The sequence below is a fragment of the Pezoporus flaviventris genome, unplaced genomic scaffold, assembly GCF_033815535.1.
Source record: "Pezoporus flaviventris isolate CSIRO_AGI_PZ_B2104156 unplaced genomic scaffold, CSIRO_AGI_Pfla_v1 ptg000002l, whole genome shotgun sequence".
Taxonomy (NCBI): Eukaryota; Metazoa; Chordata; class Aves; order Psittaciformes; family Psittacidae; genus Pezoporus; species Pezoporus flaviventris.
The window spans coordinates 60,015,496-60,039,971 of NW_026892550.1; the positions used below are offsets into that span (position 1 = coordinate 60,015,496).

The 24,476-nt window shown below is 37.4% G+C and overlaps 1 protein-coding gene across 1 annotated transcript in view; it reads left to right on the forward strand.

Moving 5' to 3' along the window:
- Nucleotides 1–24,476, forward strand: part of LRBA (LPS responsive beige-like anchor protein) — a 401,040-nt gene that overhangs the window by 271,420 nt on the left and 105,144 nt on the right. The window contains exons 43-46 of the mRNA XM_061440892.1: nucleotides 255–370; nucleotides 2,333–2,445; nucleotides 19,140–19,280; nucleotides 20,478–20,597. Of these exons, the coding sequence (XP_061296876.1) occupies nucleotides 255–370; nucleotides 2,333–2,445; nucleotides 19,140–19,280; nucleotides 20,478–20,597 (490 nt within the window). The remainder of the gene's footprint in view (nucleotides 1–254; nucleotides 371–2,332; nucleotides 2,446–19,139; nucleotides 19,281–20,477; nucleotides 20,598–24,476) is intronic.

Here is a 24,476-nt window from a genome sequence, read left to right on the forward strand (position 1 = left end):
AGGGTTCTGTTTGAAAGCTTTTAAATCCTGCCATATCCAGCTCTTAGATGTTTTAAATATTTCATTCTTATTAGATTATAGTGCTTTAAAAGTGAACTTCAAGTATCCAAAATAGTTTGATCCCCAGAGAACCATAGCGCAAAACTAGTAAAAAAGAATATGTACAACTGCCACTAAAATTCAGGTAGGTTAAAAGAACCACCGATTTTTCTCATTGTTTTTTCAATTTTGTTTTGTTTTGTTTTGTTTCCCAGGCGCATCTCCTTGGCTAGTCCAAGACAGATTTTCAAAGCTTCTAATATGACTCAGCGATGGCAACACCGAGAAATTTCCAACTTCGAATACCTGATGTTTCTAAACACTATAGCAGGTACCACAAATTCCTGTCATGACTCAGAAAAGGAATTAATAGTGGCACAGTCTCAACAGACATGGGACACTACTAGATTTCACCCTTTTAGTGAATAACTTTTTCTATGTATGATTTTATTCTGAAGAACAACTTCACAAAATCCCCCAAAATTGGATTGTATGGTCGATGCAGGAATGTAGTGCCTGGATCACCTGCACTGCTATGCCAGGACACTATTTACCCATTCCCAAATCCTAATTCATACCCCTCTGTGGTTGTCCTAATCCCTCATTCTGTAACTGCTAAACTATACTTATTTAACCCATCTTATCCTACTAGTTTCTAACCAGCTTGACCTCAGTTTAGTAAATGGAGGCTGTTAGGTCTCACGACTTCTCTCTTATTTTCCAACATATTTTGTTCTCAGAGCAACTTGCAATGTTTCTCATTTTTCAGCTCTTTCCTATGGTATTGACAGCGTTGAAAGGCTCAATTCACATGCAGACTTGGCTCTTGCTAACACAATTGATAAAACAAATGCCTCTGCTCCTGCTAATTCCATTTTATATAAATGGTCAGTTTTGCTTGTTTCTGTAATCACTCATTAAGTCAGAGATGCCAGGATTCTGGCAGATTTATAAAAGTAGGGGTAGATCTGTTTGCCTCTTTATTGCTGAAGTTGTTTGAAGCAAATCATGACACTTGTTTTCTGTGGCTCTAGTGAATGATGCTTTTCAGCTTTATTATTGAAATAATAAGGTGAACTTACCAACTTGGTATTTGAGGTTAAAAGGAATGAAAAGATGACATTATGGAGAAATTGAAAGTTTAGTTGCGCATGATGGGGAGTTAAAATATTGTCATTATGGCTATCAAGATGAAACAAATAAAGATAGATATCACAGGATCATGTAAGTAGCCTAATCCTGAACAAGAGATAATATGCAACATAACCAACTGGTAAGGGAATGACAGGGCCTGACTATACCATTTAAAAGTTCTACAAACCAGGATGGAGCAATACTGAATGGTGTAAGAGAACTGGGAAAATAAAAAACTTAGGTGCAGTTTTAGAAAACTTTTTCTGACAACTTGATTGAGTTGTGAAATAATATTCCTCGGTAAGAGATAAAAACCCGTCCCTTGAGACCTTCAAGACCAGTCTAGACAAAATCTGAGAACATGCTGATTGGAGAGGATGTGAATGAATGAGCTTCTGCCACAGTATCATAAAAAGAAACAGTATCCTTGTAAAAATCATGCATTTTAAAATTGCAGACCAGGGTATGTGGTATATCTGTATGTATGGTGTACTATTATTGTAATTAAATATTTTGTTTTTACTGGAAGAACGATATGTCCATCTTACAGATTCATAAAGATGCACATGTGAACATGAAACCAGAACAGATTGTCTGTTTTGGTAAATGGTGGTATGTCCATCATGGTCGATGGTCAAGGAAGAATTCCCTTCAAAGTGAATTCTCTAGATGAATGATTATTACTTGCATAATTTCTCAATCTAAAATCCTGAGCTGCTTCATTCTGCTTTCACATACTGAGATTAACGCAGTATGTGAAAATACTGCTTTAATTTTTAGTATCAGCAAAAGTAATTCGCTCTCCCTTTTTTTTTTCTTTTTAAGTGTTCCTCCTTAAAAAACCAGAAGATAATCAGGGAAAGTACTGCATAGAAAATGAACGGATTTAACTGTCACTTACTGTATGCAAAAGCACTTAAATTAAAGTGAAATGGGTTGCAGTGCTTTAAATTAAACGCTAGCAATTTGTAAACTTTTTCATTATCCATTTCAATAAAGCAAATTAGAATACTGAAATGATAGAGAGTCTGAAATAAATTACAGTTTTCTTGATGAGCTCATAAAGTTATATTATTGTATCTTTAAAGATTGGTATTTTAGTTAAATATGACTTTTAACTCACGGCTTTTTTGTTGTTGTTGTTGTTGATGTTTGTCAGGTCGAACTTACAATGATTTAAATCAGTACCCTGTCTTCCCTTGGGTTATCACCAACTATGAATCAGAGGAGTTGGACCTTACACTTCCTAGCAACTTCAGGGATTTGTCAAAGGTATTTGTTGTCAGACACAGCTGCTTTTTTTTTTCTGTCCAATATTTATCACAGTAGCTTTCAGTCTTGTTAATGGTTTTTCTGCATTTAGTGCAATAATGCTAAATGCGCAGCCATTAACAGTGTTTTATTTCTAAATGCATATACAGATAACAGGGACCAGAGTATGGAAAAATGAGTTACTGAGGTATTCTTACTGCTCATTGATACATTAAATTGTATCAATTTAATAACTTCGTGGAAGGCACTCTTAGTTGGAGCATACATGTTACATTTAATTTCAAAGTTTAATGAAGTTAGGAGTGCTGAAGCTGGTAAATACTGAAAACTATCCAGATAGTTTTCTGGTTTTCTGATGAGAACTGTGCTTTCTTTAGTGGCTTTGCCCTAAAGATACTTTACACTTTAAATAGTTTATCATTGCCCTTACTCCTATAAGTAGAAACTTTATCTTTTCACTTCCTTTGTGTACCCCTTAAGGTATGCTCAAGTAGCACAGTTGTCCTTTGTCAGACAAACTTGGCCAGTTTTTAACAACTTCTCCAAACGACTCCTTTCTGGAAGAGTAGTCTTCTTGTTCTAAGGTTCTTTCCCAAACAAACATATGTTTCTGTGTGTTTTTTAATTAACAGTGACTGGTTATATGGTTTTCTCTGTTCATGAAAGTAATCTTTGAGGATTACTTAAGTATATGTTAAGTTCTGAGGGAATCTTTTCATTGCTGTTGCTGAGAGAGGACGTTACTTAAGAATGTAACCAAATGGATATAACTTTAGGTTGCATCTATATCTATACCTATACTTAACCTTCTCAGTTGTATGTTTGTAAACTGTGAAGTTAATACAGGAAATAATTATTACAATATTAGATTTTGAATAATAGAAAATTGCAATAGTATTGTAGTTGTGAATATTAACTATAATTAAAATACTTGTGCTCTATATATTAGAGAGAGGAAACTGAGGTTAAATATAAGGAAGAAGTTCTTTACTGTGCGGATGATGAGGCACTGGAACAGGTTAGCCAAAAAAGTGGTAAATACTCCATCCTTGGCAGTGTTCAAGTCCAGGTTGGACAGAGTCTTGAGTGACATGATCTAGTGTGAGGTCTCCCTACCCATGTCAGTGGGGGGTGGAACTAGATGACCTTGAGGTCCTTCCCAACCCTAACTATTCTATGATTCTATGAGTCTATGATTCTATGTCATTCATACTGTATTATGAGTAGAAAGAGTTTAATTCATATTTAAGCTTGTAACATGGCAGTTTCTAATCTTTAACAATTGATAGGCAGAAAATTGCCCCTGTTGTTAGGGAATAGTTAACTTTTATGCATATATGTATATTTAATGTGCATTTTGCCTTATGTTCTATGTTGTTGATCAGACAGTAAATCTTGATCTCTGGAAATGTAACTGCTCTTCTGGATGAATGCCAGTCCTTCCCATCTATGCAGTGAACGTCTTTATTCTACATCTGTCTCAGACGTACCAGTTCAAGTTTTGGCTACTATGTTAGGCATTTCTATCAGTATCAACTCTATGTAGTTTAAATGTTCAATTTTGTGTCTGTTAATGAATTCATAGCAAATATCTGAAAACCTTTGCTAATATTCAACTATCAAAATGTTTGAAAGTCATGCATATTGTGTTATTTTCGATGAAATACAGTTGTCTTAGGGGTAATACATCAAAATAAATGCTAATTCTGTATCATAGCATATCTATGATTTTCCACTGCTAAAGGTTGTAAAAATACTTGAGGATATTTCATTTATCTTTTTATAGGGTTTTAACAGTCTTTTACTTATTTCTTATCCATGTCTAGAAAAGTATCACAATTTAGTGCTCCCACAGAGTAAAGAAAACTTTGATTTTCGTCTGACAGGGTGTCAGATCAATCTATATCTTTACTTTTTTTGGTACCTAAGAACTGAAAAATTAACAACTTTTTTTTTTTTTTTTTTAACTTTAGTGTTAGGAATTGCAAGTTGAAGTTAGGTATTAGAAAGTGTCAAATATGAATAACAGTTTTGTATATATATTAGCTAGAAGACCACAGTTAGTACAGATTTAGAGAACTTCAGTGTATAGGTTAAACCAACACTTTATTTAAGCAGCTTCTTATGGCATTGTTTTGAACATCAGTCACACAATGATAAACCAAAGCAACTGAAATGGATTGTGGTTAATATTACTGTCAGCCTGACGAATGCTCCTGACAAATGCCAGGAGTGCACTGCCAGTCTGTTACCCTGCTTTGACTCAAGTGTTTATTTCTTAAGAGGTGGCTGTGGTTTGGAATGAGTATTACATATTATATTTATAGCTGCATATATTTTATTTATACAACAGACACAGTTTCCCACCAGAATGTGTCCCATTTTATGCATTACTTATGTTATTCAAAAGCTTTTTTTTTTTCCCTTTTCTTTATTCAGTGGAAGCAATAAATTGTGTTGTGTTTCTGAACTTGGATAAGGAAAAAAAAGTAGAACTACACAATATCAGATATCAAAGCATGATTTTTTACTCTCTGAAGTTTGTTACAAGGTCTTGCTATATGCAAGTAGCTGTTGATAATTTTTCTTTTATAAGGCACAAAATTTTGTAAGATTATAAACTGACACTACTAGAAGAAGAAAATTATGCCATCCTTAAATCTTCTTTTATCTTCACCATGGCTACATGTGTATGTAATAATATTTTTATTTGTATTTTTATCATTTTAATGAAATATTTGGTAAATCATCTTCAATTCTATAGTAGCTAGAATGACTCCTTTTCCAGTCAAGTGTACAAAAGCAACAAATAGCTCTCACCTTCAGTGAAGTGAGGGGTTTAATTGGTATGTGGGAGCCAATGATATCAAATACACTTGAACAGTAGAGAAGTAATAGATTTTTTTACTATGACAAATTAGACTAGATTTGTTGTTCTAATGTAAACCTCACTGTTGACTTCTTCAGCACACCAGCCTGAACTCTCTTGCAGGGTGACCATTTCAGGAGCACAAAATTGCTGCATATATAACTTGAGGAAACAGAGTAGGATGGGCATGAAATCTGCTTAGTTATCTCGTTACCCCTTGGCAAAGAGATAGAAAGTAAGGAATGTTTTGATGTGCACCTATTATAGTTGTGCAGATTTTTTTTTGTCTAGAGAGGCATTAAAACTTTTACAGCATTCCGTAAACCAGTAGTTTTCATGTAGGAAATGAAAATTACATTTCATTCAGCTTGTGCTCCAGCACAAAATCAGTGCAGGTTGCTACCAGTGTCGTGGTTGAAACCCTAGCCAGACAGCTTGTTCCCTCACTCCCAGTGAGTGGTGCCAGGCTGGAAGCAGTTGACACCCCCCCCCACCCCCCACCCCCCCTGCCCCAGGGCGCTCCCCTTCCCTGCTCCTGGAGGGATGGGGAGGAGGATCGAAAGAGTGCAACTCCTACGGGTTGAGACAAGAACAGTCCAGCAACCAATGTACAACACAAATCACCACCGCTACCACCAACGACAACAATGATAAGAGAAAATAACAAGGGAAGAGAATACAATGCCACCTGCCGAGAAATGATTCTGACCCAGAAGCCCGTGTCCTTCCGGGTAACTCCCAGTTACAACCCCCCCCCCCCCCCCCCCCGGGCATGATGTGCTGTGGTATGGAATACCTCTTTGGCTAGCTTGGGTCAGGTGTCCTGTCTCTGCTTCCTCATGGCTTCCCCTCCTCCCTGGCAGAGCATGAGGCTCACAAAGTCCTTGGTCAGGGTAAACATTACTTAGCAACAACTGAAAACATCAGTATTATCAGCACTGTTCCCAGGCTGACAGTCTTCTGGGAGAAGGAGAAAAATTGACTGCTACTGCTAAACCCAGGACAACCAGTTAAAAGTGATAAACTCACTAGAACTCAATGTCCTTCTAAGCATAAAGCATGCTCCAGAACTGTACACTAAAGAAAGGTGAGGGGAACAGAATCATAGAATAGTTAGGGTTGGAAAGGACCTTAAAATCATCTAGTTCCAACCCCCCTGCCATGGGCAGTGACACCTCACACTAAACCACGTAACCCAAGGCTCTGCCTAACCTGGCTTGAACACTGCCAGGGATGGAGCATTCACAGCTTCCCTGGGCAACTGATTCCAGTGCCTCACCACCCTTACATTAAAGAACTTCCTCCTTATATCCAATCTAAACCCCCCCTGTTTAAGTTTTAACCCATTACCCTTGTCCTATCACTACAGTCCCTAATGAAGAGTCCCTCCCCAGCATCCCTATAGATTCAGATACTGGAAGGCTGCTATGAGGTCTCCACACAGCCTTCTCTTCTCCAGGCTGAACAGCCCCAACTTTCTCAGCCTATCTTCATACAGGAGGTGCTCCAGTCCCCTGATCATCCTCGTGGCCCTCCTCTGGACGTGTTCCAGCAGTTCCATGTCCTTTTGATGTTGAGGACACCAAAACTGAACACAGTACTCCAAGTGAAGTCTCATGAGAGCAGAGTAGAGGGGCAGGGTCACCTCCTTTGACCTGCTGGTCACGCTCCTTTTGATGCAGCCCAGGATAGGGTTGGCTTTCTGGGCTGCAAGTGCACACTGAAGCCGGCTCATGTTCATTTTCTCATCAACCAACACCCCCAGTTCCTTCTCTGCAGGGCTGCTCTGAATCTCTTCTCTGCCCAACCTGTAGCTGTGCCTGGGATTGCTCCGACCCAGGTGTAGGACCTTGCACTTGTCATGGTTAAACTTCATAAGGCTGGCATCTCACTCAATTCCATTGTTCATGTCACTGACAAAGATGCTAAACAAGACCGGTCCCAACACCGATCCCTGAGGGACATCACTCGTTACTGGTCTTCAGCTGGACATTGAGCCATTGACCACAACTCTTTTCGTGTGCAGCCGTCCAGCCAGTTCTTTATCCACCGAGTGGTCCACCTATCAAATTGATGTCTCTCCGGTTTAGAGACAAGGATGTTGTATGGGACAGTGATGAATGCTTTGCAGAAGTCCAGGTAGATGACATAAACTGCTCTACCCCTGTCCATCAGTTCCGTAGCCTCATCACAGAAGGCCACCAAATTGGTCAGGCAGGATTTCCCCTTAGTGAAGCCACGCTGGCTGTCACCAAGCACCTTGTTGATTTTCATGTGCCTGAGCATGCCTTCCAGGAGAATGTGCTTCAAGATTTTGCCAGGCACAGAGGTGAGACTGACTGGTCTGTAATTCCCTGGGTCATCCATTTTCCCCTTCTTGAAAATGGGGGTTATATTTCCCTTTTTCCAGTCATCAGGAACTTCACCTGACTGCCATGATTTTTCAAATATGATGGCCAGTGCCTTAGCAACTTCATTTGCCAGCTCCTTCAGGACCCGTGGATGGATTTCATCAGGTCCCATGGACTTGTGTACATTCAGGTTCTTAAGATGGTCTCGAACCAAATCCTTTTGTATAGCATGCCTGAGATCTTCATTCTCACAATTGAGAACTGACAATAGTGCAATGGTTATGGCCTATTTTGATAGGCAATTACATCTGGAATATAGGCACTGAAACCTTTGATGCTTGACATTGCTGGCCTCAGCATCTGCCCTTGTTGCCTTGTCACTGGTATTTCAAGCAGTAAATTTGTCATCTGTACTTGTGACAAAAGATACCACTTAATTAAAAAGCATTTTAAAGCCAGACAGACTAAGCTGTCCGGGCAGTTCATGTGAATCCCTGCTTTATTTCCTGACAGTACAGGAAATAAAATATTTCAAACTTTGTATCAGAATCTCTGGCGCTTAAGAAAAGGCCCAGTGTATTTTCTAGGATTTTGGATCGCCTCAAGAAACAGTGGTAGAGATAATCAAGCCCTATCTACTGTCAGCCTGAAGCAGTGGTGTCTGAAGGGGAGACACATTTTTAATTATTCCTTTGTTTGTCTGTTAGGGATTTTGATCCTTTTAATATAAAGTATATTCATCAGATTCTTTCCATTATCATATAATAAGTCTTGGAGAAGTGGGAAAACTCCATCCTCTCTAAAATTGTGTGCAGAATAGGGAACAGTTCTGAGAAATTATTACAGAAGCTGGTTTATTACCTTTTGCAGATCTACATTTTATCTCCATACCTGATTGTGCAAAGGGGTCCACAGATCTGGACATTTGACATAATTTTTTAGGGAAGGGAGGCAGTCAAACAGGAAGCAGTACTTAAGCAGTATCTTGATTTTTATAGATGCATGTGTTTGTAAAATTTAGGAAACCATAACAAGGCAAAATCCAGCTGAGAGAACAAAGACCCTTTCTTCCTAATATGTCCTCTTTGAATATAAGAGAGAGAGCTAAAAGTGGTGATGGTGGTGGTGGTAATTTTGATTGGGGTCCTTATTTGTGATATGAGAACTCAAAAGTGAAGTTCCTCTTTGAAGAAAGCTGTGCAGGAGTATAAATTTCTCTTACTGAAATTCCAGGACAGTGCTATAATTTTAGAACTGTTATGGGTTTGCTTTGTTTGGACCAGAAAATCTATTGTGGAATTAGGATTAGTATCAATTAATTATAGGTTAGAAGAGATATCAAGGATAATCTGGTCCAACCTTCTTGGCAAAGTATGACCTAGAGTAGATGTCCTAACACTGTGTCAAGCAGAATCTTAAGTGTCCAATGCTAGGGAATCCATCACTTCCCTGGGGAGATTATTCCTCTGGCTGATTGTTATTGTGAAAAATGTTCCTCTTGTGTCCAACTGGAATATCCCCAGGAGTAACTTGTGCTCAGTGCCCCTCACTTCAGCACTAAGGTGCTGAGTAGTCTGTTATACTTCCATGAAAAGTTTTGATTTAATAATGTAAGTTTTTATCCATTTCCATATAGGGAGAAAGTGATGTTGTGAGGCTCTCAAATGTCAGTAACCCTCAGGCAGATTCTGTCAAGGACTTTTGCGAGTGATAAAATTGTTCTGTTATCCTTTCTGAAAGCTGAGTCAATCTGTTCTATCATTGACTTTAGCACATTTGGCAAAAATAGGAAGAAAAGCTGCAAATGGTCCCATGGGTCTGGCTCATTTGCAGCAGTCGTCTGCTTCTAGGTCCCAGGCTTGGTTGCAGCACCCTGGTCAGGTACCCATCCGGACCGCGCCCCATGCCCGCCAGCAGGTGGTTCAGGACCACGGACAGGGCATCCCCGCCAAATTCTAGCGGTTCTGTTAAAATGCAGCAACCGAACCACAGGAAACCATGGGGCACATGTCTGGTCATAAAATGCACTAGCAATCAAAATAAAGTAATTTCACACATGTCTTGTGCCAGAGACACTTTAAATGTGTGTTTTCTGTCTTCCTAATGTAAAGTGAATGTTACTCTCTTGATACAGTGTTTCTTCCTTTTTATATTCAGACGTTTGAACTCCAGCAGATTATGAGCTGCTACAGCACACATCTGTGTAATTCAGATTTCTAAACAAGCATGATGGTGTCTAAGTTGAAAGTTGCACTCATACTGCAAGTGAGGATGTGATTTAGCTCACCTAACTGGAGATGTCTAAAACTGAGTCGATGAAACTACTAGGAGCAGGAAGCCTGTTGGGGTCAAAGGACAGTCCAGTTATAAAAATAGTGCTCAGAGAAAATGAGAACATGGTAAAATAATAATAATAATAATAATGATAGTCTTTGTTTAATGAGGAGTTTAAGGTGGCTCTCAGGCTGTGTGTGTGCTTTGATGGACACATCCGACGATCTGTCCCAAACTCAAATATCAATAAACGAAAGTGTGGATCCAATGAAGGAAATTGATAGGAAAAGGTCAGTAAAAGAAGATGGTGCGATCCTAAAAGCTTGAATTGAATAGTCTAATAAGAATAAGACAAAATAATTTACATATAATATCCAGCCAATCACTTGAAACTTCCTCATTATCAGAAACGTAAGGTTACTTTCCAGAGTGAGGTGGTCACCGGCATTCCGAAGGTCTTTGCTGTACTTTATACTATCCAACATATGTGGTAATCTGAAAAAGAAGATTAAAAGGGAGCTGATAAATCTTTCTGCCAATACTGATTTGTTAATGGTTGTCGTGGTTTAAACCACCAGGACAATGGTATTGAGGATGATGGCTGACTAATCAGGAGATCTTGTGAAATAGGTAGTAAAATGATGGATGAATTCACCTTAGTGAAGCAATGCATGTGTGAATTGGTGTACATTGATGGGCACTTAGCTGACTATATTCAGGACAATATAATCTGATTGTAATAGTTCTATGAAACAGTACAAGTTACAGTAAAAAACTCTTTAAACTTTCCCAAGTGCATCTTTCTAGCCGCCTGCTGCTGCTCTTTTGGTAGGGCCTGATGCTTAACGTAATACATAATAATGTATATTTTGTGTGCCTTGGCTGTGTTTAATCTGCAGAAAAGGCAAGTTTGTGCCAGCTTTTAGCTTGAGAACCTGTGATGTTAGTACAAGCCAAAAGGATTATGGTTTTAGTTCTTATTATCTTATATAGATCTGGCGCTAGGTGTAGTGGCTGCTGTTTTCTGTGACAGTGGCTGGCATGATGTGTTGGCAGAGGAGCATGTTCTGTGAATGGAAGGCAGGGAGATAATGTTTTCATCTCCTGCTGTGATTCAAGTGCATGGGACTTCTCAATAAATCCTGTTTCTCAAAATCCATAAAGGATTTTTTTTTTTTTTTAAATGAATGGTGATGCAGGGATTTCTTTTACTTGGCAGATTATGTCATGGATAGTATGTGGAAAAGGTTGCTTTTGTCTGGCAGGTGTATTTTCTAAGCTAGGCAATTACAATGCCATACCCTCCTTAGTGCCTGCAAGCAGCTTGATTTCTTCTCATGATTCTCAGGGACATGCAGCTGACTTTCTTCCTGACCCTTTGGAAGTGTAGAACACAACAGCATGCTTCAGTTTGGCTTCTCAGTAGTATTAGGGTGTAGTAATGCTTCAGATACATGTGACTGATTCCGTTGTGCTGAACTGTAGATTAAACCTTATGTAAAAGTGTATGTGTGCTTAATTAGGTTGCAAGTTTGCAGTTCAGCAGTATATTGTTCTGGAATCTGCTGTAATAGCATTTAACGCTATTGTTTGTAATATGAAGGCATGGAGATTTTTCCTCTAAATTCAAATTCTTCCAAGACTTCTGGTGGCTTGAGGTGTATCACTGTCGTTAATGTATTGCTGATGTTGCTGAACATTCTTTTTCTCAATTTTTGATGCTTGAGATTAGTTTCTAATCCATTTTTGAACTTTAGACTTTGGGAATCTTCCCTGTTATTTAATCATTAAATATTATTTATATTGACATGTTCAGACATTCTAATTATTAGACCATCTTTAGATCAGTTTTTATGACTGTTCTTGTTGTCATCAATAAAGGAATGTGTGTGCTCCTAAAAAAATCTTCATAATAAACCATGTGTATAGATACTTCTAATTTGCATGCACACAACTCTTGTTTGCTTTTATTCCAGCCCTTTATTGACTTGTCAGTTTGTCCAGAATAGAAAATTGAGGTTTGGAAAATATATTTATAACAAAATGTGATCTGGTAAATTTCATTACATGATTTCTTTTAAATAGGGTCTTTTCAAAGAAAGCTGGTAAGTCGTGACTATTTAAAAAAGCATGTTTACATAAAAAAGCTCAGTGGGTTTAGTGTGTATAGAATATATGAAATTTATTTAAAAAAACACTGAGATCAGAGGATTATAGAATTTCATCCCATACGCAGTGCATCAGGAAATGCCCAGGAATCCTATGCTTGATAAAAACGATGATCACAGTCAGCTGGTTATACTTGTCACTTAGTTAAAGGACCTGCTGGGAAATATTTGTCTGCACCCTAAGTAAGTTGTGCGCATAAGTATTAAATGAAGTGTATATCTTTGTTTCTTCAATCATGTAAATAAAATAAAAAAGAAGTCTAAGCAAATAAATAATTTTCCTGTAAAAGTAACTACACATTTGTTGTAGTGGAGTGCTCTTGACTGGCTTTTGTTGTATCATGTGCACCGGCCCATATGGGTGGGAAGATGCTAAGTCATTTAAAATGAAATCATAAGAGAGGAATCAGTCCTTAATCTCATCTAGCTCAATATCTTGCCTCTATGAACAGCCAGTAGTAGGAGCCTAGTGAAAAAGAAAAAAGAGCATATGAAGCATGATCCTTCCCTTAAGATAACCTCCCACATTTGGCAACCAGAAGTTTAATTACTTTGTGAACTTGTGAAATAATTCAGACAGTCATGTTTAGTGGCCACTGATGGACTGGTGATCTAGTTGTCTTTTTTTAGCTTGAGAACCTGTGATTTTTTTAATTTTTTAATTTTTTTTAAAAACCTATTTATATTTGTTTTGTATTGCTCCCTGGAGCAATGAAAGTATTATATGAGAATTAACCTAATTTTATGAGAAGGTGTAAGTTTCTTTGCTTTGTAACTAGGGTAATTATGGCTTTGTTTGTTCTCTGTTGACCGTATGAAGTCTTGCTTGCTTGCAACTCTTCTCTAGATTTGAAAATTGTTTTAGCTCTAGGTCAACAGAAAAAGAACAGGGAAAACAGGGAGCATTCTTCAAAACTTGCTTTATGTTATTGTCTGATTTGTTTCCCTTCTTCCTACAAATTTTCAAGTGTCATAATTATTTGAAATACCTGTATTCAGAATAATGGATTAGAATTATAACTATAATGGATTAGAATTATAACTGTAATGAATTAGAATTATACAGGTATAATGACCTGCCAGTTCTAAAGGGGAAGAAGCTTAACTAGATGGAACTTTAACAATTATCCAGAAGATGTCTACTCAACAGATTCACCAGAGATGCGAGTTGACTTTAGTGTTTGGAACAGAAGGCAACACAGCTATGTGAATTTTCTGATTTGATATCTTGATGTCAAAGTCGTTAAACTCACTAATATTCTTAGTTATTGCACAGTTTCAACATTACATATACAAAAGGTGTTTGCCCATAGGATTCCTTATGTCACTAAGAAACCACATGAAATTCAAGCTGCTGCTTGTGTTGAAGTTCTCAAACACCTAGTGTTATAAGTGACTAAAATATGCTTTACAATTAATAGTAAAACCCCCAATAAACCAGTTTTGAATTGGAGCATAAATTGTTGTGTATCACCTAAATGCACACTGGGGAAGAATACAGAAGTTCTGTCAAATTCTTTCCCTTTGGCTTCAGCCAGATTTTGACATCCAAATTCATAGTTCTGTCCCCCAGCCTAGTCTTTTACGTAGGATTTGGGCATCTGCTTTGAAACCAGTGCTTTTGGGAATGAATCAGTAAGGATTGTTTTTCTCCTTGGTGGATTGTTTCCAGTATTTAAATCTTTCTCAGAGCAGCTCAGAGACCAGTTTAGTTGATCAATGAGGGCAGTTCAAACACTTCAGCAGAAAATTGTTTGCTGTTTTATTTGGGATATGGTTCTTTAATGAATTTGAGTCAGATACGGATCAGAGTAAAATGCTCTCTAAAGAAGATGGGGGAGTTGCAGGGCCTGATTTTTAAGAAAGCAGTACTCAGTTGTTTGAGAGGAGGAATGGCAAGTTTTAGCAGGGAATGTGAATAGGTTCAGAGGGTGATACAGCATTTTGTGGCTGTTCTCAAACACAAAAGTGACAGATGAAAAAGTGGTGTTCTACATTATATGAGTTTATTCCCAGATATTTCCCAGCTGACCTAAGCTAATGAAGTTTGGGTATAATTAAACCCTTGCATCTTCTCTTCATATCCCTGTCTGGGAAAAAGCAGCTTTACTCAGATAATCAGGAAGTCCCACTGACATTATTACAAGTATTGGCTAGTTCTGGGAGTTAGTTGTGTGTTGGTAATACATAAAGTAACTAAAGAAGCAGTCCTCTAAAAATGCAGTTGTGGTTAGATTGCAGCAGAGTATACAGCACTTGGCATATTTACAACAGTGAGAATATTAACACTGGAACACTGAACACATTTCAGATTATCTGTACAATAGAATGCATCGGTAAGTGGGCAGGCTGCAGAGAAATCTTAAGGCTGGAAGAGATACTTTAAAATGGAAGACCTGAAGAACTTAATTTCTTTTGTTTATTAAAAAGTCTAATTATAGTCTGTAAGTATCTTCATGTACAAAAAATACCGGGTAAGTAGAGACTCTGTGATATGTCAGAGAGAAATGTAATAAGATTCTTGGGTAACCCACCAGTAAATTTATAGCTGAAGTGAAGTGCATATTTTTTTAGAATGGGGATCAAATTATCAGTAGAAAAAGCTTCCAAGAAAATTAGGAGATTGTCCATGTACTCAAGAGTCAGATGCCTTTATAGAAGGCAGGTTGGCCAAATACAGCTCATGTTATAATCAAGTGTAAACAGTTGGGCTCAAAGTGATGTAATGGAAAGGCATTTAATACTTGTCATACAAACACAAAGCTAGATGAGATGACCTAATGGTCTCTCTGGTCCTTTAAGCCCAATGAATATATGAAAAATATCAGTAATGAAAACCAGATAGTCATCTTGAAAATAAAACATATGAAAAACAAACATCATACTTGGCAAGGATGCTACAAGACATAATTCAGTGATACAAACAATTGTATTCACAGAAATCCAAATACCTGGTTGGATGTGGATAAGAAAACAGTATAAAATATCACACAGGAAAACTTTTTTTTTTTTTTAAAATTTCTCCCCCCCCCCCCCCCCCCCCCCTTCTCCTTTACCCCCTCCTCAGTAAAGATATTTTGAAATACAAATTTCAAAGAATTATGTTTTCATTAATTTTTCAATCTGTTTGCACTGATCAGCAGGGACTTAGTTTCTGGAACTGCCTACTTTTCAGAACTCAACAGGCACTTGTGTAGATCTCCTGATTTCCAGTAATAATTTTTAAGATTGCCATCTTTGCCAAAGAGGTAACAGTTAACAGGGAAGACAAAACGATGATATCTCAACTATTATCTGCAGTAATTTACTGCCATAGTATCTAGTCTTTCATGGAGTTTGAATATCAATGAGTTAAAAACTCTTCCCAGTATTACAATGGATAGGAGACAGTAAAAGTGGCACTTTGTTTTAATAACAGAAGCCTGTGTAAGGACAATTAGAAAAGGCCTTCTAGGTAAAGAAAAGGTATGTCTGCTTATCTGGAGTAACACTGTTTAAGAAATAAAGACACATCAGATAGGAATAAAAAGTAAGTATTTTTCTTCTTAAATGTGTAGCTGTAAGTAAATGCATCATAATTCTTTCTGTATAAGACTTCACTCTGCTTTTGTTAGGTTATTAGCAATTTTAAAAAATGTCTGTATTCTTGAACATAAGTGATGGAATCCAGGGGAGATTCTGCCTTTTGTAGAGGAGCAGTGAGCATTCTGCTTTCTTCTGTTGGCTGCAAAAGGGCCTCTTCTGAAAATGGAGGCAAGAAGGGCAACTGTGCCAAAGTCTGGCACAGGGTAAGATTAAGAACCAACAAATATAACTGTACACTATAGCGTATGGACATATTTAACAGCAGCGGATAGTAAGAGTCAGTGTGTTTTCTCAGTTATTTTTCAACAAACCATTTTTCTTTGTTGTGTCTTAAAGAAAGCAAGGAAGCGTGGTCCAAGGACTGAGATTTACTGTATTCAGTTCTTAGTCAAAATGTGAGGTTTATTTATTCGATAGCACTTGAAAAATTAATATCAAATGAGTTTGGATTTTTTAGGAATAGCTTGTAACTTTCATATTTGTAGCACAATGTTGTTAGAACAATGACTTTGGGTTAAAAAACAGCTGATCATGCTGCTGGAGAAGAAAAAAACCAAAACTTCCTTACTTCAGTTCTTCCTCCACTTTGGACCCTTTCTGGAATGAGCTCTCACTTGAAAACCATATGCATAATTTTTTTTTCAATATAGTTTGAAAACTTAGCAGCCATAAGTAAATTCTTTTTTCATCTTGTCTCTTGTAATCTCATCCATTGTTTTTGCATATTGGAATTTTTCTGTTGCTACTTTTCATCTTTTTTTCCCCCATCTAAATATTTTTTTTTTAATTGCTGAATTAATATCTAAAAAAGTACTTCAAATAAAATGTATTCTGGAATTTGTGGATATGAAAGCTTTTTAGTTTGTTCCTCCTTAGTGATCTGTAGCCATAGAGAAACCATGTTGACTATTGTGAATTTGTGGTCTCACAGCTACATCTAGCATAGCTTAGTTTAGAGTTACTCTTTTTCCCTTGGCACTTACCCACAGGGGAGGGAATGCTGTATGCAATCAGGATACCCTGTTAATTTTGAAATATAAAATAATTACAAAATTTCAATTAATTTGTTTACTAAATTAAAAGTCAGATGGTGTTTGAATATTCCTCGTATGTGCTTTATTCTGTAGCTCAACCTTATTTAAGTGTTCACAGTGCAATGTAACACACTCATCCTTAGAAGCAGTTGTCAGAAAAATATGGGCCTGCCTGCTAGAATGTATTAGCCCAATACATTGTCTCCATTTTATTATGAAGCTGCTGGGGAAGCTGTGATATACAGCACTGTCATTACAGATCTATTGTTAGAAGGGTTCTGCAGTCTTCTGTGTGCTGCCATTAATTTATAGCAGTAAACAACATGTAGCCCTCCAACTGCAGCAAAGCAGAATCTTTTAATGAGGTGGATGTTATTACCACAATAAATCAGTGCATTCGTGTAATGTATAATTCAATGTGTGTATTCCCACTGTAACTTCTCTGAGTAAGCTGATAGTGTATCATTGTCAGTGCACAGCTCCATGGTTCTTTTTTTTTCCCTAAGCTTTCTTTCATTTGGGGACTTTTATTATTTGCTTGCAAATAAATGTGACATGTCTTGATAGTTGTCCTGTTGCAGGCTTCAGAAACCAACTGTAACAATAACAGCCAAAATCAATACTGTGGATTCTGGCTATATGGATCTCTGCATGATACCATTTTTTTATTTTTTATTTTTCTGAAAAGAGAATGAAATCAATTCTAATTGGGTTTAGCTTTATATTCAAGGAATGTAATTCTGTAACTATTGATTTGGGCTATACTCATTTGGAGAGTAATAAAAATATGGGCAGATAAAGAGAATACATAAAATGTAACAGAACCATGCAGCATAATGCTGTTTCTATTTTTAATTTATGTAATTTGTCTACGAATAACCTTCTTTTTTTTCCCTCAAGCAAGCTGAATCTGTAGGGAAAATCAGTACAGATGGAGATACCAAAATGGTTCTTGGAACAAAGAGACTTGGAGTTAGTTTCATTCTTCCCTGGAATAAATTTGCTAAATCAGATAAAAATCCTTTTACACAGGAACCACGTCTCTTAAAGGGTTATATTCCAAATTAGTGAACTGCAAAAACAGTAATTAACCTAAAATGTTTTCTTTATCCTATGCAATGTGAAAGCCTCTCCTAAGTAAAAAATGTAAGAGTAGATCTTAGGTCATGCCTACATCTAATCTATCCTAGAAAATACTTTGAAGCTTGTATGCCAAATTTCACGTGAGCTGCAAAGAAGCAGTTATTTGAATAATAATAATAATCTGATTAGCAGACATAGTTTTGCACTTGAACTGTGCTTTAATTAATGACTAGGTTACTGATACTTCTGTTCAAGGCTTTGAAAGTTTTTCTTTACCTTGTAGGGCATTCTTAAGTATATTCATTCTTCCAGAACAGAAAGAAGAAAACATTTTTGCATGCTTATTCTTCAGTTATACTTGAATTCGTGCACTGGCTGTACATAGTTTATATTAATAACATACAGTGTGGTCAGTATGTATACAGAATGGTATTGCATATATGTTTTGCAAGTATATGCAAAGATATTTTATACCTGTTACAGCATTTTATATGTTGAATGGCTAAATTCACTTTTAGGTTTCTTAGTGATTTATATGATATATACTCATTTTTCCAAATCCTTTATGTAAAAATCTGCTAAAGAAGTTACACAGCTTTCTTTTATTTGAAAAAATTTGTGGGTGTTTATGTCCTAGGTATGTGCTGAACAAAGAGTAACAATATTGGTGAAAGTGGAATAGACTTTTTTAGTCCTATGTACTTTATTTGTTTCTTCTATATCCATGCTTTCACATAGAAATTGTGCTATTTTATTTGTCTATTTCAAAGTTTCAAGTTTTATCCATTGAGTAAAACTTGTCTTGGGATGATAAGAAGCAAACATAGAAAGAAGAATAGTAATAGAAAAATTCCATGTGCAATGTTAATATTCTTCCACCCTATTGGTCACTAATTTTTTCCCAAAAAAATATCCAAAGTTGTTTCTTGTTGTTGCTTACCATTTGCTTAATAGTTTATTCAACCTGCACACATATCCAAAGGCTCACAAGTTAACCACTCTTTGCCCAAGACATTCCACTGTGAAGTGTTTTTTTTTAGTCTTTGACTTGAACCAGCAGTAAATAGAAATGAAGTCCATATGAATGCAGAAGACACTTTTCCCTTCGCAGTGTGTGCTTGTGCATGGAATCCTGGTTTGAAATACACAGATCTGTTTGGGTGTTTACAGAATCCAACACCTGCTTATGCAAAACACCAAAACCCCTCTTCTGCATGGATGCTGATAATTTTGGTTACCAAAAAGAGCAAGGGGAGTATGATGTGATAACAGGTCATCTTATCTTTGTTTACTTAACCTATATATATATATTTTTTTTACAACCTTGTAGCCTATTGGAGCTTTGAACCCAAAGAGAGCAGCGTTCTTTGCTGAGAGATATGAATCGTGGGAAGATGAACAGGTTCCAAAATTTCACTATGGCACACATTATTCAACTGCAAGTTTTGCACTCACATGGTTACTGAGAATTGTAAGTATATCTTTTGAAAAGATATTTTCCTTTAAATGATGCTGAAAGCAACAAATAGCTGGGAATGAATAAACTAAAACTCAGTGGCATGAGAGAATACTAAAGTTTTCTTGTAATCAGTAGTGTAGGGTAAACGTATTCCAAAGTTTGAGCAGAAGATTTTAATTTTTGTGGTACAGCCTTTTCAAGTCAGTAAAGCCTTTTCTCCCTAAAAAATTCCTTTTTAGTATACATTCCTACACAACTTTAAGCATGGTTAACTTTCTTTCTTTCTTGATATTTTCTGAGTGGACCATGTGTTGAACATTTGTGGTTCTTAGTGAATTTATTTAATTTTCACCTTCTAATGAGTGTGAGTTGGTATCTGATAATCATGAAATTCTGTGGTTCAAATAGTTCATTTTTTTTTAGATCTGCTGATATTTATATGGAAGTAACTTTTGAGATGATATGTATTGATAGTATATTGGTTAAACAACATTTTTTTCTGTAAAATTGAAAGGTGATTTATCTCCTAGAAAGTAATTTCTTTGGGAAAGCGTTAGCAGCACATCATTAATTAAAGCTTGTTAGAATGTACAAGCATCCATAAATCCTCAAAGTAATTTATAGTGCTTAGCTAATTTCAAGCAATTATCCACTAATACGTGCTTAAGTGTTCTTTAACTAAGAGGAGGCTTTTAAATCTTTCGAACATTTTTCTTTTTAAATCATAAATTACATATTTAAGGAATAGCTGTCATAATGCTGTCTGTATTGAATGCGTTCAGTCAGTCATCTGTATTAATAGATTACCTTGAACAAAATAAAACGCATGTGTTATTTTTGTTACATGGTAGTTTAAAAAGTATATAAGGTAAAAATATTGAGCTTTTTCATGGTTTTGAGAGCAGTGTGACAACTGACTGTAGCTTCTCCTCCAGCCTGTAAATATCTTCTTTTATTTTTTTTTTTTGCTTTCCTTTATCTGAATATATATGCATGGAGGAGGAATGAAAAACATGTATTGAACAAATAAGTTGCAGTTTGTATTTCTCGTTCTTGGATAATATAATTAACTCTTCGTAGTTAATGGTGTGTCTGCTAGAATAGCATCATTAATAGCCAAATCCCAAAAGAAAAATAAATCCCTTTGCCCACTGAACTTCCTAAAGAAATTAGTTGCTGGTTTTAATTAATCTTTTAATATATATTTAGGAACCCTTTACAACACTTTTCCTAAATCTGCAAGGTGGGAAGTTTGATCATGCAGACAGAACTTTCTCATCTGTTTCAAGAGCATGGCGCAATAGTCAGCGTGACACTTCTGATATCAAGGTAAAAACTTTCCGGAAACATGTTATCATATTTGATACTGCATTTGCCTTCATTGTAGCTGTGATCATAGGACTACACATTATGAAAAAGGGAAGAAGATCTGGAGCTATTCTACCACTTGGGAAAAGATGCAAGGGAGATGACATATGGTTTTACTTCTGTTAGAATATTTCAGTGAATTCTTTTGTAAAACTTTATCAACTATTTTTAGCCCTGTTGTGGTTTAGGTAGGTAGGCATTGAAGGAAGGAATGAGTTAAACGAATAGTTTGGGATCTGAGGAATATTTTGAACTGTAGAGGAGAACGAGGAGACAAGGATGTTGGCAGTGGTGGGAAAGCTGTATTGGCCTCGAATCTAAGATCAAAAAGTAGTAGTAGAATTGTATTTTTAATGGAAGGAAGGATGGAAAAGTGTGAAGAAAATCAGAGGCTAACTCAAGAATGTCATGCAACTAGCAAGAGACATAAGTAATCATTCTATGACTATATACGTAGGAGAAAATTAAGGAAAAATTGATCTGCACATTAAATGGAAGGAGGAAATTGTCAACTGATGGTGCTGAAAAAGTAATGTCTTTCTTGCATCCATGAGTCCCCACCACCAATCAATGGCAACCAGTGACTACTGAAATTAAGACCACTTATAAAAATACAAAAGGTCTATAGCAAATTGGGAAAGAACAGATTAGAAAATACAAGCACGTTAGATTTTTTGGAATTTGCTGGTCATTATGAACTTCATTCTTTTGTATCTACAGGACTGGCAGGCAATGTTTCAGAGTGCCTTTTTCTTTTTTTTTTTTTTTTTGAGAAAGGGAGGAGAAGAAAGGTAGCAGTGTTGGGCAAATCAAGTATTTATTTATGAGGTGAGTTTAACTGCAATTCGCAGAAAAATACTTGTGCAAATAATTAGATTATGTTTGAGTGCCAAGAGGATAGCAAAGAGACAAGCAAATCAAACACGTGTTTATCAAGAAGAGATTATGTCAAAGCAGTCACAGCTTCTGATGGAAAAGTTAACAGACCTTGTAAGCAGAGAAGCAGCAGACAATTATCTTAGTTTCTGAAATTGTCTCATGAGAAAGGTGGGAAAACTTGGTCTAAAAGAATCCACTGTATCTGGAGAATAGTTGCCAGTGGTTCATTATTAAAATTCAAAGATGTATTGAGTGCAATTCCTGATAATAACAGGTTAGGCCTCAATTTCCATTGATCTTGGATTGGAAGGTACTGGAAATGTAGCGGAATTGGAAGTATTTCTTGCAGAAGGGAAAAATTATTAGACAAAAGTGTTAGATAAATTTTATTAGGGACAATGAAATTGTAATTTTCATGCAGATTCTCATATGGTTGGGTAAAAATATAACACAGGTAACAATCTGCTGTGCAGAAAAAAACCCAGTACAAATCAAAAAACAGCAGTAGGGTGGTAGTTCATCACCTGTGTGAATTAACAATATTGTAGTGTAACAAAAGGTGAGTAATGTTTTGCAGAAGATACATGAACAGGACACAGTATGACTTTCAAAATATATGAAATACATCTTCAGCTTTTCCCAGCTTTGATAAGGCCTTAGCTGGAGTATTACGTTCAGTGGGAGAAAATCCACACTGAAACAATGATAGCAATGCAAGGTCTTGAAATTAAAATGCAATGAAAGCTAGAGTATCTCTGCCTGTTTTTCTTCTAAAGAAGAGGAGATTGAGGAGAAACCTAGGACTCTTCTACTTAGGGCTGCTGCAAGAAAGGAAGGAAAAATCTGTGCTGCCCATGCTGGATAGAGTAAGAATTAATGGATTTAAATATCAGGGAGATTTGGATTAGATGTGAAAGTCACCTTCTAACAGAAAAAATTGAATCACCGAATGCTTCCCCCTGGGGGTGGGGGGTGTATGTATGTCAGAAATGTTTAGATATTTCTTGGAAATTATGTACGTGCAAGATGGTTCTACCTGTAGAGGCATCCCTACTGTTATGGGTGGCCTCTTGAAGTTGCTTGCAGTTTTCTGAGGCTGTGAATTGCCATGAACTACATTATACTGCTATGAAGAATCTGAATGAGTGCTAAGATTGACTAGAAGAGTCTGTTCATGCAGCTGGATGAGCAGCCAGAAAGAGGGTGAGGTAGGATTTCCTAGGACACATTGAAAGAATTAGGAAAGAGAATTAGTCAAAGAGGTGATGTCTATGAAATTAAAGGAAAGAGAGCCTGGAGTTCTTAACATTTCTAGATTGTACATTAATAAAGAAATGGTGTATAGAGAAGCTGTCTAGTTTGTATCCACTTCTTTTTCAATAGACGGAAAAAACAATGTATATTTTAGCCATCTTATATGGAAATGTGCTAGAAGAACTTGATGCTGGAAAATCAGTCTGTCACGGTTTAAGCCCAGCCTGTCAATTCAGCCATGCAGCCCTCACTCACTCCCCCTCCTTCCTCCCCCCACTCCCGGAGGGATGGGGAGGAGAATCAAAAGAATGTAACTCCCACAGGCTGAGATAAGAGCAGTCCAGTAACTAAGGTATAACACAAAACCACTGCTGCTACCACCAGTAATAATAATGATAAGGGAAATAACAAAGGAAGAGAATACAGCCACTCACCACCTGCTGACTGATACCCAGCCCGACCCGAGGAGTGAACTAGCCCTTCTGGGTAACTGCCCCCAGTTTACATACCGGGCATGACGTGCTGTGGTATGGAATACATCTCTGGCTAGTTTGGGTCAGGTGTCCTGTCTTTGCTTCCTCCTGGCTTCCTGTCCTCCCTGGCAGAGCATGAGACTCACAAAGTCCTTGGTCAGAGTAAACATTACTGAGCAACAATTAAAAACATCAGTGTTGTCAGCGCTGTTCCCAGGCTGAAAGTCAAAACCACAGCACTGCACCAGCTACTAAGAAGGAGAAAAATGACTGCTACTGCTGAACCCAGGACAGTATCCACCCCTTATTCCGTACCATTCACATCGTGCTCAAATCCCACATTTTCAATATACCATCACTCTTTTCTCATATATATACATACGTATGCATCCACGCCAAGAGAGAGAGAGATCATGGACCAATCCCTATAAAGCTTCTGAGTCCATTGGGTCCATGATGTCGGGCTCCATCTCTTTTAACAGTTTTTCAGAGCAGGAGAGGCTGTGTGCAGTGTTCACACTCTTGAATAACCTGGGAAATAGTGTCCATTGCTAAGTCCACCCCTCGATCATGAGTCCATCTCTATGTTGCATCTCTGCCCTGATGGCCTGAAGTATCATGGGCCCACCAGGCTCAAAATAATTCGCCCTCCCCTTCAGCAATTTCTGCAACTTGTCGCTGGGGACTCCATACAGCTGCCTTCCATCTCCGATGCTTCCAAAGCACTGGAGGGGCCCAGTGGACTAGATACTTGCCCATACTGTCCCCCACACCCTGCCACTCATGACTGTCTAGGCTTGGGGAAAATCTCTTGGTCCTCCTATATTGTCATCTGACCCTAGACAAGACCCAAACATGACTCCTTAACTTTTGAGATCAGATGAAATGGTCATGGGTAAAACACACTCTGTATGTGTGCCAACATGCTGATCCCCATCACAATCAGCAGGCAGGTCTCAAGGGTACCCAAAGGCCATTCAAAGCCTGACCGAGCAGTGATCTAGCCCTTCTGGGTAACTGCCCCCAGTTTACATACTGGGCATGACGTGCTGTGGTATGGAATACCTCTTTGGTTAGTTTGGGTCAGGTGTCCTGTCTCTGCTTCCTCCCAGCTTTCCTTCCTCCCTGGGAAGCATGAGACTCACAAAGTCCTTGGTCAGAGTAAAGATTCTGACCAGCAACTAGAAGCATCGGTGTTATCAGCGCTGTTCCCAGGCTGAAAGTCAAAACCACA